The following is an 18,058-nucleotide window of genomic DNA, read 5'->3' as shown; positions in this document are numbered from 1 at the left end:
TTCATAAAAGAAAAATGTGAAAGTCAAACTATTCAAGACATATTTTGGACTCATCCAACATCGGTAAAGTTGTTTAACAATTTCCCGACTGTTTTGATAATGGGTTCCACGTACAAAACCAACTTGTACATGATGCCATTGTTTGAAATAGTTGGAGTCACCTCAACCGATGTGACATATTCAATTGATTTTTTATTTATGACGTCGGAGAAGGAGGATAACTTTACTTGGGCTTTACAAATGTTGCTTAAACTTCTTAAACCAAATAGTGATATGTCTAAGGTGGTAGTGACTGACAGATATACGGCTTTGATGAATGCTGTAGCAAATGTTCTCCCTGATAGTAGTGCAATACTTTGTTATTTCCATGTTGGAAAAAAATGTAGGAGCAAAAATCATTGCCAATTGTAAAGTGAAACAAAAGATTGTCATAGTGGATGGGAAAAAGAAGCTTGTCGACGAGGTCAAGCATAGTGAGATAATTGATACCATATTTCATGCATGAGAAAAATTGGTTGAGTCTCATACTCAAGAGTTATATGTAAGTAATCTAATAGAATGGTAAGATGCTTGTAAGAATTATCCAAAGTTTCCTCACTATGTTCAAACTACCATTTTGGACACTGTGAAGGACAAAATAGTGAGGGCATGGATAGACCTTGTGTTACATCTTGGGTGTAGGACCACAAACAGAGTTGAAGTAGATCATGGTAGAGTGAAGGAATATTTGTCCACCTCGAAGGGTGATTTGGGTATTTGTTGGGAAAAAATAGATGAGATGTTGGCAATCCAATTTGGAGAGATACAATCATCATTTGGTAGGAGTGTTACGGTCTTGAAACATAGATACAAAGATGTTAGTTTGTACTCTGGGTTGGGGGGTAACATGTCTAGATAAGCCATGAACTATATTTTTTTGGAAGAAGAGGGTGCTAGAAAAACCTTATGCCTGGACACGAAAACTTGCGGTCGTGTTCAAAGGACATTGTATGACCTACCATGTGCATGTTTCATTGCTATAAAAATCCATCACAACAAGCCTATTCGATTGGATGAGATATACCCGCATTGACATAAGTTATATATGGGTGAAGAAGAAAGTAATGAAGAATAGTTTTCGGTCGTGGAGGAGTGGAGTGGTATTCAAGAACGTCTCAAAAGAGTTTCATACCAAATGAAACTAGAAATCAAAGATGGTTTGCGGTTGTTAGCATTTTCAGAGACCACAATGTTGTCACCACCTCCAAGAAATGTACCAACCAAAGGAGCAAAGAAAAAAAAAATCAAAACTACACCAAAATCGACATGTGTATGATCCCATCTTCATGGGAGACTATTGATTCTCAATTTCCAGAAAGTCAATCTTCACCACCAAAAAAATCTGCACAACTTAAAAGAAAAGTAACGCCTTGGCATTTCTCCACGTTCGTTGATTCCAACGCCAACTCCGATTCTGGTTCCAAAGCCTATCTTGGTTCCAAGAATTTATGATCCATCGAATCCAATGTATTACATGCCATAATTCATGAGACCGTATATTGAGAAAATTGTAGATGTTAAAGGCAATGAGAATTGTGGGTTTAAGGCTATAGCCGAATCCTTGGGTTTGACGGAAGAAAGTCATGTTATGGTGTGGATATCACTTATTCAAGAGATGAAAGAGAATAAGAACGAATAAATGCGGATATATGCGGGCGAGGGCCGTTATAACTACACCTTAAATGGGCTGCATCCTCCCAAAAATGGTAGTGGTTTTGCACCTCTCAATAAATGGTTGACATTGTCGGATATGAGTCACATCTTTGCAACTTATTACAATAGACCGGTGGTGGAGATAACTATCCTTGATATTGGAATCTTAGATACTTTTTCCCAATTAGAGGTAGGCCTCCGGTTAACCCGAAAATCCACATCATGTGTCTTGGTTTAATCCCAAATCATTTTGTTCTTCTTTTGTTGAAAGATGATGACCCACTACCTCCATCATCCATGGAGTGGAATAATCACAAGAGCGAAGAGGCGGCATCATGGGAAGATGAATTTTTGGATCAACGCGATCGTTTCCAAACACTCATGAATCTTGAAAGAGGAGAGAAACCGTTATCACCCAAAAAAGATTCAAACCAACACAATGCAGTTTTTTGTGACACTCCGGTTAAAGCAAATGAAGAATTCGAAGATCTTGTGGAACATTTAGATGATTTAATTTCATTAGATGAAATATTATATTTTTTTGTCGGTGTTCGTCCTTTTTTTTTTTTTTTTTTGTCGATATACCCCGACGTATTTTTTGGGATATATAATGTAACGTCCTTTTTTGTGACCAAGATGTAACTAACCTTTAATGAATTATATATATATTTGAGTTTCGCATTTATTATAAATTAATGTACTATTAGTGAATGTGTTGCATAATTAATGTGAAAAATTTGGCGAATTCCGTTACTGGATGTTGTTGCATCGGTTTGATTTAACGAGGAATTGACGTTTGAATTTACAGATAAAAACAGGCCGAAAATGGCTGGAAATGACATTGCAGACTGCGCTGTTTTTTTGCTGCTGGTTTGCGCAGTGTGGTAATTAACTACCGTTGGGGGTATTTTAGACATTTTCATGTGTTATTAGAAAATATCTTCAATCAGAAAAGAAACTTTCTTATCACTTTGCCTCTTTCTAATGAACTTACCAAATGAATCTGAAAACTAGGGTTATGACTAACACTAGCCTTATATACTCATCCTATTGCACTTAGTTAACTTAACATCAATTAGGCTCAAACTTATTCTTACTAACAATTAACTCTCATATTTCTAACTCACTTAATTCTCCCTTTTTACTATTTACTTCTACTCTAGTAACTCCACAAAGTTGTTATTAACCTCATAAAATAGAGAATTGATGTTGACACATTACCTTTGGCTGAGAAACACTAGTAATTTACCCAAATGCCCCTTGACAGTTAACTGCCGAATTATGAAACCGGCTGCAGTTAACTGCCGAGGAAAACTTCGGCAGTAAACTACCGAGGAAAACTGAAAACTTCTGCAGTTAACTGCCGAGGAAACCTCAAACCTGGTTTTTTTTTTTTTTTTTTTTACAAAAACCATAAATTGTCATTAATAATATTTATTGATTTTGAATGTTTCAATCATTATTTTGGTACGTTTCAAACAATTGCAGTATTATACTTTTGTGTATATATCTTATTAAGAATAACCTTTAAATCAGTGTAAAAATTAAGCATTTGAATATTGTTTTGCACATTACTTAAATAAAAATAATAATAATAAATCGTTAAAATAATTGTGCACAACGATTTTTTTTAAGGTATAATATGTTGTTATATTTTCTACATTAAAATAAATGTGCACAATGATTTTTTATTTATTTAAGTAATTTGCAAAACAATATTCAAATGATTAATTTTTACACTTATTGAAATATTTTTTGAGGACTTAAATGCTCTTTTTATTTATAATGTTTTTTTGTTGCATTTTTTTTTATTGAATCATCATTTTAGGTCCATTAATTACCGATTGCAGATATTATTCATCTATCATATTTTTTCATTTATGGCAACAAAATCATATGAATGAAATCATAAAAATAATTATGTTTAATTCCTTAAAAGGATTAAAGAAATTAAATTTAATTAAGGAAAATTTAGGTGTATTTCCTTATTTAATTTCAGGTTTGAAATTCATCGGCAGTTAACTGCCGAAGTTTTCCTCGGTAGTTAACTACCGCCGGTTTACTAAAACTTCGGCAGTTAACTGCCGAAGGGCATTTAGGTAAAATACTCGTGTGGCACAGCCTTATCAAATGTGTAAACAGCAATTCTCCATAAAATAACTTTCACCTCTAATTTACTTAAATGTCATTCACTCCACATATTAGTATGCATAGAATTGATTCTTGTTTTATATGGGTGTCAACATAGTTAGAATGTTGCGTAAACATTTTGGTGCATGTTATTACTCTTAACTTAGCTAAAAAACATACATTTAAGATTTAGAGAATAAAATTTAATATTTAAATAATTATATACTATTTTATTTATCACACAAATAACATATAATGGTCATGATTATTTATTTATTAAAATTAAATTATAATTATGTGTATTGTAAGAAAAAATATTATATCATCCCTTCCCTTAAAAAAATAGTATATTATAAAAATTATTTAAACACTTTTCTATTAAATATAAAGTATTCTATAACAAGTTTGACTACTGTTTACCTTTTATTATGTTATTATATTTTAATATTTAGTCACATCATAGAGACCGAAAAGTATTATTTTAATATTGTTATTCATCTTTTTTATTTAATGTGATGACACTAAAAAATTGTAAAATATGATTATTGTTAATTTTAAATGATATTTAAGATTTAAAAAACCTTTAGATGAGGATAATTTTATTACTATGGAATTTAAAATTAGAATATTTGTTTGATATAAATAAATAATGTTGACTATGAACAATAAATTAATGGATTGTTTGATTAAAAAAAGTACTATATAAATAAAACATATCACATGTTTACCTTCACACAACGACTACCAATATCATTTGAAGTGATACTTGAACATGAAGAATATTATATTAATAGCTATTTTTTTTACATTTTGGACATGTGCATATCAAACTATGTCCATAACTGTCTTGGAATCATCTCTTGCTACTGAAATGAGACACGAGCAATGGATGAAAGAATTCGGGCGTACTTATGCAGATGATGCTGAGAAGAATAAACGGTTCAAGATTTTTGCAGAGAAATTGGAATACATAGAGAATTTCAACCGTGATGGAAATGCGACTTATGAGTTGGGTCTGAATCAATACTCAGATTTAACTGATGAAGAGTACGTTGCTAAATATTCTTGTATCAAATTTCAAAGCAAAGTAAACTACTCATCTATACTGAATGTGAGCGAAATTTCAACTACCAATCCATCAATAAAGAAAAGAAAAAGAATTCCAGATTTTGTAGATTGGAGAGATAGTGGAGCTGTCACTGACGTCAAAGACCAAGGCGATTGTGGTAATAATTAATAGTCTCTCGAGGTTACAAAGTCAAGTTATTATAACAATTTTCTTTAATTACACATTAGCACACATAGTATATATAATTATATTCTCTTTAAATTTGATCAAATCATGTACTACTAGTGTACTAATTAATTAACATATTGTGTGGTTGATTATACTTTTTTAATCATAGCAAGTTGTTGGGCATTCGCGGCAGCAGCAGCTGTAGAAGGAATTATACAAATCAAAACTCAGAATTTGACGTCATTGTCAGCTCAAGAATTGGTAGACTGCGACAAAAATAATTTTGGTTGTGAAGGAGGTCACTTAGATACCGCATTTGATTATATTGCAAAGAAAGAAATAGCAACAGAAGCAGATTATCCATACAAAGATAAACAAGGCACCTGCCTTAACGACAAAATAAAACGTTCTGCGAAAATAAAAGGTTATAAAATAGTACCATCCGGTGAAGCAAACCTACAAGAAGCCGTCGCAAATCAACCGGTCGCAGTTGGAATTCAAACTAACATAAACTTTGCTAACTACAAAGGAGGAATATTTGGTACTGGACCATGTAAACCCCTTCCCAAGCTCAAACTAAACCATGCTGTTCTGATAGTTGGTTATGGAGGGGAAAATAGAAACGCATATTGGTTGATTAAGAATTGGAGAGGTGAAGGTTGGGGTGAGAAGGGATACATGAGAGTGAAAAGGCAAGGCAATTCTCGTTATTCTGTTTGTGGTATTAATATGGTAGAATCTTACTATCCGGTCTTAGAATAGATTTTTTATGGGACCTTTCAATAAAGAAATGTCATATGAAATTGTCTCAAATTAAAAGAAATAAATAAATAATTAATTAATTAGATATATTTAATTTTCTTGATTAACATATCATTTACTTTATTTTATATATACTAACGTTTAGACGGGTCTTTGTAACCATCTTTCCGCTCTTGTTGCTAATGTATATAAATTATAAACAGTAGTTTTTTTAAGAAATTTTGATTAAGATTATAGTTATAGATAATATATATTTTGCACTTTCATATTATAATAAATTATATTTATCTTTCTCAACGATACCAATAATAAAACAAATATATTATCTTTTCGAAAAATATAACAACTATAATATAAATTCTTATCTTTTTGAATGACACCAACAAAATATTAGTTTTATGATCAAATTTGCTTAAGAGTTAACTAGAAGAAGAAAAAGACGGTCCAAAACAGTCTACTATCTTTATATATAGTATAGAAGTATAAATACACACAACATGTCACCAAGTCATTTGGGGTATATATCTAACTACTCTAAAGTGAACCATTCACTATAGAGTGAGAAGCAAGTTTAATTATTAGTTAATATATAAGAGTTAGAAGCGAGTAAATTTAATTATTAGTTAATATATAATCAAAGGTAGATATTGTGGATGTGAATGGTGAGTTGTTAAAATAACAACAGTTATTATTTTTTACATGATTAAAGATTTCTAGTGATTATTTTTGAACCTATAATTTCTCAAACTCTTGTTTAATGCTTGTTACTATGAGGAGTTAAATTTCTCTAGATTAGGGTTGGAGATGAATACCTTCATATCTACTTGAACCATATAATATTTTATGAGTTCTAATTTATTCAACTGATACCTATATATTTTTTTTCTCAAACTCTTGTTTAATGTGTCTTGATGTTACAAAAGTTCAAGAACATGGCTCAAAATGAATAAATAATGGATTGACTTTGGAAAAATGTACACAATTGTTTCAATAATAATAGGAAAGAATATCGTCTCAATGAGGATTGTGTTTAAAATTGTTTGGTTAGTTGGGTGATTGAAAGCATAACCACAAAATTGACTAAATAAATCAAAGATCATAATTTATTTAAGGGTTAATACCACTTTTGGTCCCTTTAATATTAGTGAATTTCGATTTTGGTCCTTGTAAAAAAAAGTTTAGATTTTGTCCTTGATTCTTCCACTTTTGATCCCTCGTTAAAACATGTCAGCAAATCTGTTGAGCTGGCAAGTTGATTGGGTTATTTTCACATTTTATGTAATTAAATTAATTCCATATAGTCTTTTATTATTAACATTTATTTTTTGCTCAAAAAAAATAATATTAACATTTATTTTAAAAATGAAAAAACAAATTACAATGAAAATTAAATGGAATTAAACATTAATAAAGAAATATGGTCAGAATCATCTCTAGCTTCATCCTCCACTTTTCACTTGTTCATTGCGTACTTCCAAAAATTACCCGGTAAACAACCGCCGCGAGAGTGTGAAAACGTCATAAATTGGACCTATATATCTGTTTGTCCACCGCCGCGAGAGTGTGAAAACGTGTTAGCTGCGAATCGAGTACCAATGAAGAAGAGGTTGTTGTTGAAAATTGTTCTCCAAAGTATGGAATAACATTGTTTTGTGGAAGGAGAAGAGAAATGGAAGAAGTTTAGGGAAAATAGAACCCTATAATTGATTTTTGAAGAAAATGAGAAAGATGAAGATGGAGTTTTGATTTTAATTTATTTTAGTTTTAATTTTAATTTAAGTTTTTTTATTTTAATTTTGAAATTTGTTTCCAATTTTTTGAATATAAATGTAAATCAAAATTAAAGCCGGTGGAAATAAATTTAATGATAAAAATAAAAAATTACCAAAAGTGAAAGAATATGAAATGATAGGGATAAAAACTAAACTTTTTTTTCATTCTCATAAACAAAAATATATCAAGTTTAAAGAAGGCATCAACCCAAAGTTCAGATGCAATCTCATCTACAAAGTCAAAGATCAAATTTTGAGATTAGAATTGAAATCAAAGTGTACTTCATATTGCAAATTAGGTACATTAGATGGCAAGTAAAAAACATATAATAATGAGACACGGAAGATCATCATATAAGATAATAATGGACTTCATAATGGGATATTTAGAAAACACATAAAAGAATGATGAAAAGAATGAATCCAATGATATTAGAAATAATAAAATAGTAACTTTATTATCTCGATAGAGATTGTCGTCAACTTAGCAATTCACTTAACTTATACAAACTAGAAATGAATTAAAGGGGTTAAAGGGGTTTCACTTTTGAATTGTGTGCTCAATGTAAGTAGTAGTTTGCTGATAATAAAAGATGCTTGATTTAGAGGTTAGATGGTGATTAGGATTCTCTGAATACCCTGCATCTTCTTTGTCAAATTGATGCAATATTCAATACTAATTATGACTACTTGATAAACGATATTTTGAATTATGAAACCGTGATATATCAATCGAATTACTTATGGTAATTCTGCTTAACTAGAGAGATACCAAGTAAGTTCTCAAAGGATGAATCATGATCTAATATCTTATTCATAAACCCTAATCTGATTAACATAATCAAGTAACTTTCTATTTTAATTATTGTTTGGGTTAATGAAAGGTAATTCGACATTGTACTATAACCTAGGATCATACAAGATAATCCTTTGACTTAGTATGCCTAAGGTCTATTAGATACAATTCAGGTTTATTTGTGCGCCTAAGGGTCCAAAAGAATTATAAAGATAAAATAAATCAAAAGTTAAATAAGACTTCAATTCTAACTGAACAAAGAAATTGCATTAATGATTTCAAACAAATAAACAAAGATTTATCTTAGAACCCATATTAAAGGGAGTTTAGTTTCTCATGGCAATAAAAAACATAAACAATAATAAATTATAAAACATACTCAAGAGAGGAGTTAGGGAAACTCTAGTTGCTCCTTAATGTTTCCTTTCTACTTGCCTTCCCCTTGCACCTCCCAATTTCTAAAAGAATAAAAGTGTTTTCAAGGGAAAGCTTAGAACCGGGTTAAACTGGTTTTCCACTTGATCCAACTTAAAAAATAAGTTAAAACGCAAAAATACATGGAACCATGCGTCTGGGGCACATGGGGTTGAAACTTTGTGCCTTCTGGGAACTTCCATGTGCCTGGGGCACATGCGGCATACCCATGGGTACATAGAGCAACAAGTTGGTCGAAAAGTGCCATTTTTCTTCGTTTTTTGAGTGATCTTCCCCATGCTTTCATCTTGGCACTTATGATATTATTCTCTCACATTGTATTGCCTTTTAAAATCCTTATGGAACTCCTTTGATATTCATTCTCTTGCCTCCATAACTCTATGTGATGTCTTGATTTTCTGATTTACATGATTTATCACTAAAATGACCCAGAACACCTATGTAGTTGTCGGTTTTAGGAAGAAATAGAATTGCATGGGGTTAAATGAAAACAATATAAAATATTCCTTCAACCATAAACAACTCCTTTAAAACGTCTCTAAATTGATATCAAACTCTAATAAAACGACTCAAAAACATAGATAAAATAGTGTCAAATATCTTTTGATTAGATGTTTTCGAAGATCATACTAGAGAACCAACAACTACTTTTTCCGAAGGGTCAATTTTGACCCAATATCATCCCTTCAAATTGTTTTTCTTTCTTTTTTAGTTGAATAAGGGATCTTCCCATATTCTCATTCTTATTGTTTATTTTTTTTGATTTCGTCGTGTTTGAACGACTCTATTTTTTTGATCTCTCGTCTTTATGCAGTGTATTTTTTATCTTCCGTCTAAGTGCAATGTTTATTTTGATCTTCCATTTTAACGATTTTAAATTTGTATTTGAACGATATACTTTATCAACTTAAATCAATGAATATCATTTATTTTATCTATGAAAACAAAAATGTACCACACCACTTGATTAAAAAAAAATTGAAAGACAAGAAGGAGGCAAACGCGCGTTCCAACGAAGAGCACAATAATTACCCAAACAACCAAATCACTTCCAACTCCTTCCTCATCATCTCACTCCATTCCTCTCTCTCTCTCTCTCTCTACAAGCTGTCACTAAGCTAAAGCTATAAATTTCAAATTCATCTCAACGAATCTCATTTATTTCGTTAAACATAACAGTCCAAACAAATTCAAATTCTCCTTACACGTTTATGCTCCAATTCGAAAATCAATGGCGACGAACAAGATCGAACGCGGTCACCAGATGTACCGTGACGGACTCTACAAAGAGGCGTTAGCGTTTTACACGGACGCTATTGTTATGGCAAAGACGAATCCTCAGAAGATCGCTTTGCATAGTAATCGTGCTGCTTGTTTTCTTAAGCTTCATGATTTTAAAAAGGTTCGTTTTCTTGTTATTATTCTTTCACTATTCTTTGTTCAATTTTTTTGAATGAATTAGTTTTTTAGCATTATTCGAGAAATGAAATTGAAACTATAAATTTTACCTTTTCTGAACTATTTGATTAATTCTGTGTGTGATTGTGAGTATTGTATTATTGAGCTTCGGTTACACTTGAGTGGTTAATGAGTTTGACTCGGTGCATGCAAGTTTGATCTCTGATTGAAACAATTTGTTGTTAGACTTTACTTATCTTCGACACAATAAGTTATTAGCCCCTTTTATCGGGAATCAGAGGGTTAAGACAGGAAAAAAGAAATTATTGTTCGAGAGGGAGGGACTTTTCGGTATTGTTTAAGGATTATTGGAACTATCAGAGTTCTGGTTTTATGAATATTCCTAACAAGGTTAAGATATTTTTATCATGAAAAATGATAAAACCTACGAAAGAGTAAAAAAAAAAAGAAGGCTTATTTTGTATCTATGAAGCACTGACGCTCCTCGAATTAGCCGTGTCCCAGTGTCGGACACGTGTCCGACACCAACACGGCACCACCGACACATAATTACACTGAATTATGTGATTTTATCAAATTATTAACGGTGTTGACGTGTTAGTGTCCGTGTCGTGTCTGGTGTCCGTGTCCATATTCGTGCTTCATAGTTTTGTATGCCCACCCATCCCATATTCCGCCAAATGCGGAATTAAAATTTTATTCCTTAATTAAAAACACGGCAAGTAAGCATTCTTGAAATTCGTGGGTTGACCCTTTGTAGTATTTAGCAATTCTCTTTTATGATATTTTATGAATTCTAATGATTTAGATTAGTTGGTGAAATAGTTTGCAATTTTGTTCAGAATTCAGATTATGGGTTGTGAAATGTGAACGGAAAATTGCTTAGTTGAATCTAATTTGTTTGTTTTCTTGTAGATCTGTAGAAGGATAGGATCTATGATTTGTATTTGTAACAAATTGGCTGCTTTGTTGATGCTGAATTATTAATCTTATTAGTTTATAGTCTCATTCTATAATCATGATCATTTCTTATCCATTTTGTGTGACAATGGTTGGGATTTATTTAGACCTGCGAATTGTGATCATAGAAACATAATACAGTATTCTGATCCTCTCTGTTCTCTCCTGCGAATTGGTGCTTGCATACAAATTCACTGCTATTGCCGTATTTTTTGGAACCCCTTTTTAGCTCTAAGCCTCTATCTTATCCAAGTCAAGCATAGTAAAATGAGAAATTTTTGTTGGGATTTCTTACTTTGAAATGAGACCCTTTCTTGTCCGGTTCTCTTCCTAGTTGTAAGCTTTTGATGAAAGATATGCAGTCTAATAGTTAGTTTTATACGTTGCAAGCAATGATGCTTACTATCATTTCAGGCAGCAGAAGAATGTACTTCGGTGCTTGAGCTTGATAGCAATCACAGTGGAGCATTGATGCTGAGGGCTCAAACTCTGGTGACACTGAAGGAGTACCATTCAGCACTTTTTGATGTCAACAGACTCTTGGAGTTGAATCCATCCTCAGAAGTCTATCAAAATCTTCATGCTCGCTTGAAGACACAGTTGGTATGATGTTGTTCCTTTCATTTCAGTTGCATGCATTATACTAGATAGATTTGAAGGATCTGGGAGATTACTCATAAATGACTCATAAGTGTTTTAGTTTTTTTTTTCTTTTATTTCCCATGCCCTTTTTCATCCTGTTGATAGTGGGAACACTCATTAAGTGCAACATGTTAAATAGTTAAAGTTCAAAAATAAACAAATGTTATATGTTTGTTAAAAAGTGTTGTATTCAATATTTAAAATATATATGTGAAATGAAGAGAGGAAAAGTAGAAGTAGGTGAATAAAAAGAAGGTAGAGAAAAAAGATGCACTAACCTTGTAAATTTGACCTAGAATTTTGTTCTTGCAATGAATATACTTTGTCAGCTGTGTTGCTAAGAAATGATGCTATTTTTCATTGCTCAAGGAAAGTCACTTGCTCCAATACCAGAGTCAGAAGAGGAGTTCGAGGAACATGAAGATGAGATGGACAAGGCGATGCTAGAAAGAGAGGAAAGGAAGGAAGAAATGGGACAGAAACATGCAGCAGCTTCTAATGTTAGGAAAGATCTAAAGGGTCAGCTTGGCAAAGGTGTTATCAATATTGAATGTGGTCCAAAACAAACAGACCCCAGGTTTTCATCCAAATTGGGAAGTGACCAAAACTATGAGACTTGTAGGTCGACGACAGAGCATACAGTTCCTAAAGCACAAAACAAGGAATCATCCAAGCAACAATCCAAAGCATGGACAACAATTCCAAAACCAAAAGGACATTCAGCTTTGGACTACGCTCGGTGGGACAATGTAGAAGATGATTCTAGTGAAGATGAGGATGAAGATGATGAATCTTTACCACAGTACCGTTTTCGTGTAAAAACAATTGGTGTACGTCCTGTGAAATGAGAGGTTTCTAATATGAGGTACCTAGAAATGGCTGTTTTGGTCCCTTGTGAACATAAACCGTGACCTCTGATGGACAAGAATGGACTGGTTGAAATAGCTCAATCATGTTATCAACTTGAAGATCTACGAATCCTAGGGGAAGTACTTCTACCTGATGATTTGGCTGTCAACGTGGATTCCCTCCGAAGCTACCAACATTCACATTTTAGTTAGTTTGCATATTTTGTGAATAGCAAGTTTATCACCATGCCTGCTGAGGCCCATATATGGTGCTCAATGGATTTGAGATTCTATTTATTTCTTAAAAGAAATGGAGATGTCTATTAGTAAAGTTATAAATATATGTGCATTTATATCTCAAGTGTACTAATGAACATCTTCACTTCTCTTATAGAAATCTCAACTCGTGATGAATACCATTACATCACATTGTGAGACAACTGGTTATTTATTTTTTGACAAATATATGGTTTTTTCTTCATGCTTTTTTATTGTATAATAATAATAATTTTAATAAAATATTAGTTTAATTTCTCTATAATTCGTGCAATTTTGTATACCCCCTTGTTCATATATATTAGAATTAAAGTGCTTCTTCTCCAATCATCCAATATTTTCTGTCTTCATAATCTTATTAAAAAGTTCGGTGAACCACACAATTCTTCTATCTTCGAGACTTTTCCACACTTGAATTGGTATACTGTCTGACTCAATTGCCTTGCAATTACTAATCATTTTCAATGTTTCTTTTACCTCGTGTGCTTGAATCCTACGATAATAGTTATAGTTTCGCTATTCCTCTTTGATGCCTAGCCTATGAGAGTCTGATAAGACCTCATAACCTTCATCAAATAAGCTGTAGAGAAGCTTCGGTATATAAAAACACCTTGCGCTGATATCGCCAATGAAACAGAAGCTTTCGGCCAATACTCTCAAAAGGGCTGGAAACCAGCAAATCACAAGCACTCCAATGGATTTAAAATCCATTGACTTGACGAATAATTGAACTCAATCACCTTGACTTTTATCCATTTACAAGACAAAATCATTATATCTTCTATCCAATTATCCGTCGATTCGTTTGTATTATTGAAAATCATCTCATTACAACCTTTCCACAAAATTCAAATACACGCAAACCAAATAACATTGAGTCGAACCTCTTTCATTCTGCGATTGTCTACCAAACCTGCAAATTGAGTCGAACCTTGTATTTTCTTATTCTCTTTTTTCTTTATTTTATTATTATTATTAGGTTGATGTTGGCGATGATTGTTGAATCTTTGGGATGTCAGTATTTTATTATGATGCCTTTGAAATCCCCATGTTTATCTAAAAAGACATTAAAGTCTGGTCCCTCAATAAAAGCTTTAAAATTGGAATGGTTTGATTGTATATTGATAAAATCAAACCATTCCAATTTTAACAAATAAGAAAAGGGGGACAAGGCCAAACCTTTTAACAATATACAAACCTATAATTAGGTAAACCCATCCAATTCCTAATGTACCCCCCTAATGTTATCAGGGACATTGTTAGCTAATCCATCAACACAAGCATTCCTCTCTCTGTAGACATGAGAGAAGCTAAAATTAATACTACTTACAAAAGCCATGCAGTTTAACCATCTATTCCTTAAAGTCCAGGGCATAGTCAGAGAAGATCTTAGAGCTAAACAAACTAGTTGTGAATCAGTTTAAAGCCATAAAGAAGTGTAACCCTTTCTTTGAGCGATTTCCATAGCCAGCATGGCAGCAACTAGCTCAGCACAAAAAGCATTAACAGTCCCTAAATTTTGAGCATAGAAACCAATACAAACACCATTTCTATCCCTAAAAATTCCTCCTGCAGAAACATTCAAAGTGTTTTTAGTAGCAGCATCATCTGTGTTCACCTTGATCCAGATAACCTTGAAACACTTCAAGATAGTAAATTCTCTAATGTCTCTTCCTGAGGTTTTATTTGTTTTACTACCAGATAAATAAACAGAAGAAATTATTACATTAATGATAACCTTCCCATGAATATGCTTATCATTGAATCTCATTTGATTTCTCCTATACCAAATGGCAATGATGTTATGCACAATGCAAGACTTTACCACTACCTTGCATTGAGGGGATCAATTCCTGTCACAAAGTTTCCATATGTCTTCCAAAGAGGCAAACTGAAATGTTTATATTTAGGATCCCCGCAAACCAACACCAAAGCTTGCGAGCAAAATCACATTCAAAGAACAAATGAAAGGAAGATTCAAAAGTTTTGTTACAGTTTAAACACATTGAAGGCAATGCACAACCTCTGGATAAAAGGTTCTCATCTGTAGAAATCTTGTTGTGCATCAATCTCCAACAAAGCAGGGATTTGGAGGGAGGAACATCTTTACTCCAAATGGTAGTAGCCCAGTGTAAGTTGTTAGTAGCCTGAGATTTGAATAAAAAAGCCTCTTTAAAAGAAAGCACACCAGTATCATTTCTAGACCAGATCAACTTATCTTGTCTAACTTCTGCAGGAATTGAGATTTGTTGCACAAGTAAAGTCAGTGTGGGAAAAACATTATGCACCATTGGAGGAATAAACTGTTAAGAGTCCCACATCGGTTAGGAATTGGCCTAACAATTTGTTTATAAGTGGGGGCAATCCTCACCTCACAAGCCGGTTTTGTGGAGTTGTGTTAGGCCCAACCACGATTTCTAAGATGGTATCAGAGCCTGGTTCACGATTCTTTGGGTCACCTGTTGTCAGATTTCCGTTATCGGGCCACCCGTCATTTATGTTCACGTTTCAGATGTGCAATCCTGAGCTGTTTATAAGTGAGGTTTTGAGAAATGAAGTTCACCGTTTCCCCTGTGCCAATCAACCAGCTGGAATGAGTGTTTGTATTGTCAAATTCGCCTTTTATGCTGCTCCATATTGAAAATTGAATGTGATGAGAGATTGCTCTTTTGTTTCTAAGAACTCTACCTTGCAGAAGCAAAGCCCAAGCTTGAGTTGAATTTCTGAAGTCCTAGCAAAGTTTAAGATTTGAAGCTTCATTAAGGGAAGAGAGTGATCTGATGTTTAAACCCTGAGAAAGAGGTCTACAGGTTTTATTCCAAGAGACTGTGATCAATTTCCTTTTTTCAGTGTCCCCACTCCAGATAAAGTTCCTTATCTATTTTTCAGCAGACGTAAAAGTTATATGGATTGTTAACATTATTCCATAAGCAATATACATATTTGGAAAAGAATCAAGATTTTTACACAACTAGGTATATCAATTGGTATATCATTTTCCACTTGTATGATTATCTCCATAAATAAATATGAGGTATTAGGTAAAAAAAAAAAGTAAAAAAAAATAAATAAATATTTTGAGGCCTTAAGCAAAGGCCTAATTTACCTATAGCTTGGGTAAACCCTGCTCGAAAGAACTTAAAACAATTATAATGTCTTGGATTAAGTGTTTCTAATACAACTAGGTGATCAAATATTCCAATATTTTTTTATATCTTCAATGACATATATTTATATTTTTTACATGAGCTACTAAAACAATTGTGCGTTCGCAGGGTTGCATTGTTGTTGCTCCCTTTTTCTTTTATTTTAAGGCTGCTCCCCTTTTTTAGAGTTTATGATGCAACTATATTAAATATAAAAATTATATATTATTAAAAACATGATATATTTTTTCCTAAAAAAAGGTCATACATTTAAAAAAAAAAAAAACACGAATCATTTTATAAATATAAATTTTAATAATTTTATGAGTGAGAAATTTTGATATCTTATCAATATGCGTGTGTATACTGTGTTAACCATCCGGTTCATATGTCAAGGAGATCCTACTGATTCAGACCCAACTTATAAGTCTCATTTCCATCACGGTTGAACCTCTCTACATATTCCAATTTTTCTGCAAAAATCTTGAACTGTTTCTCCTTCTCAGCATCACACGCTTGAAATCTTTCATCCATTGCTCGTGTTTTGTTTTAGCAGCAATAGATGATTTCACCACTGTGCTCGACATGGCTAGATATGCACATGTGGATAATATGAAGAAAATAGCTATTGTAGATGCTTTTGAGTGCCTGAACATGTCTAATAATAATTAGGAAAGATTGGAGAATGAGATTGAACCTGTAAAGATTTTAGAATAAAATTTTGTGAACTGAACCTGAACTCGCCATGGCGAGTAGAGGCTCTCGCCTCGCAAGTACTTGTGTTACATAATGCCTTGTTTAGGTTAAATGCGATCCTTGTCGCACGAGTTGATGTGAGTTGATCTTAGAGGTTAGAAACTAAGTTGTTTATCTTGCTGTTGTTGTTTTAGTAAGCCTAATTTAATATGATCTATTGTTGTTGTTAATGGTATATAATTGTATATACATTTTATGAATTAAGTTGATATTTGAGATGTTGTTGATTTGCATTCGATATTGTTATATCATGATGATTTTGCATACTGCCTATGTTGCTGTTTGTTATTTAACTAAGTTGCATGAGTCGGTCTAAGTTGATGATGATGATTTTCCAAATTATTGGACTTATAAGATGATGTTGTTCTAAGTTGTTAAGATGATGTGTCAATGCATTAGCATTCATTGTTGGGGGCTTGATGCCCTGGAGCCTTTGCTCACCACGATGGGGGCTTGATGCCCTGGAGCTTTAGCTCAATTATGTTGGGGGCTTGATGCCCTGGAAGTATATTAATACTTATTACGTTGATTGGTACGTACCACATGCATATAAGAGGTCTAAGTTGCATAGTCGCATTTGTCGAGTCAAAGATGATAAGTTGTGAAGTTGTGATTGTTTATATGAACTATGAATGAAGTGATAAATGATACATTATTATCTATGATGAATATATTGATGTTTTCATGTTGTTAAATATAATTGTTGAATTATATGCTTAATATTATTGTTTTGTGAAATCTTACCCCTTCTGCTTGGAAATGTTGCTCTTCGTATGAGTAATTTGTAGGTGATCAAGTTTAAGTAGCTGGTGTTGCTGTCGTGAGTGGTTATCCCTCACTGTGTTCTTTTAGGTGCTCTGATACGTAATAGGATGAGATCTTTTGTGGCTATTTCTTGTTCCTTTACGTATTTGATTTATCAATAAGCTGTTTAACTGAATTTATGAGATATTTTGATGAGGCCTGCGTGCCAAGACTTTATTTATGATGAAGAATTTAATCCGCTGCTAATATGTTGATGATTTATGTTGAAGGATAATTAGTTAATTATCTCGTTTACGATTTTAGAAGTGTAGCATTCCGTTTATGTGTTGATTACTCTGATTATATGTTTAAAATTTTTAAGTTGGAAAAACAGAGTGTTACATTTAGCACATAATTACTATGATTTTTTTAATAGTAATAGT

At 32.7% G+C, this 18,058-nt stretch overlaps 2 protein-coding genes across 2 annotated transcripts; both read left to right on the top strand.

The window, feature by feature from the left end:
* The first annotated feature begins 4,560 nt into the window (after positions 1 to 4,560).
* LOC25486997 (ervatamin-B) lies at positions 4,561 to 5,821 on the top strand. Its single transcript, XM_013608830.2, has 2 exons — positions 4,561 to 5,048; positions 5,229 to 5,821. Exons 1-2 carry the CDS (start codon positions 4,595 to 4,597, stop codon positions 5,819 to 5,821), a joined length of 1,047 nt encoding a protein of 348 aa, XP_013464284.2. The 5' UTR covers positions 4,561 to 4,594.
* Positions 5,822 to 9,827: 4,006 nt separating this feature from the next.
* On the top strand, positions 9,828 to 13,174 carry LOC25486996 (sperm-associated antigen 1A). Its single transcript, XM_013608829.3, has 3 exons — positions 9,828 to 10,226; positions 11,618 to 11,806; positions 12,220 to 13,174. Exons 1-3 carry the CDS (start codon positions 10,056 to 10,058, stop codon positions 12,691 to 12,693), a joined length of 834 nt encoding a protein of 277 aa, XP_013464283.2. The 5' UTR covers positions 9,828 to 10,055; the 3' UTR covers positions 12,694 to 13,174.
* Positions 13,175 to 18,058: the final 4,884 nt, after the last annotated feature.

The sequence above is a fragment of the Medicago truncatula genome, chromosome 2 (genome assembly GCF_003473485.1).
Source record: "Medicago truncatula cultivar Jemalong A17 chromosome 2, MtrunA17r5.0-ANR, whole genome shotgun sequence".
Lineage (NCBI taxonomy): Eukaryota > Viridiplantae > Streptophyta > Magnoliopsida > Fabales > Fabaceae > Medicago > Medicago truncatula.
The sequence above is the reverse complement of the archived record's forward strand: the minus strand, read 5'-3'. Positions and strand labels throughout refer to the sequence as shown.

What these genes read in the sequence shown, in the direction of transcription:
- LOC25486997 (XM_013608830.2), top strand. Translation starts at nt 4,595, where the DNA reads ATGAAGAATATTATATTAATAGCTATTTTTTTTACATTTTGGACATGT. An exon ending in CAAAGACCAAGGCGATTGTG is followed by an intron (nt 5,049 to 5,228) that starts GTAATAATTAAT and finishes TTTTAATCATAG; the next exon opens with CAAGTTGTTGGGCATTCGCG.
- LOC25486996 (XM_013608829.3), top strand. Translation starts at nt 10,056, where the DNA reads ATGGCGACGAACAAGATCGAACGCGGTCACCAGATGTACCGTGACGGA. An exon ending in AGCTTCATGATTTTAAAAAG is followed by an intron (nt 10,227 to 11,617) that starts GTTCGTTTTCTT and finishes CTATCATTTCAG; the next exon opens with GCAGCAGAAGAATGTACTTC. An exon ending in CTCGCTTGAAGACACAGTTG is followed by an intron (nt 11,807 to 12,219) that starts GTATGATGTTGT and finishes GCTCAAGGAAAG; the next exon opens with TCACTTGCTCCAATACCAGA.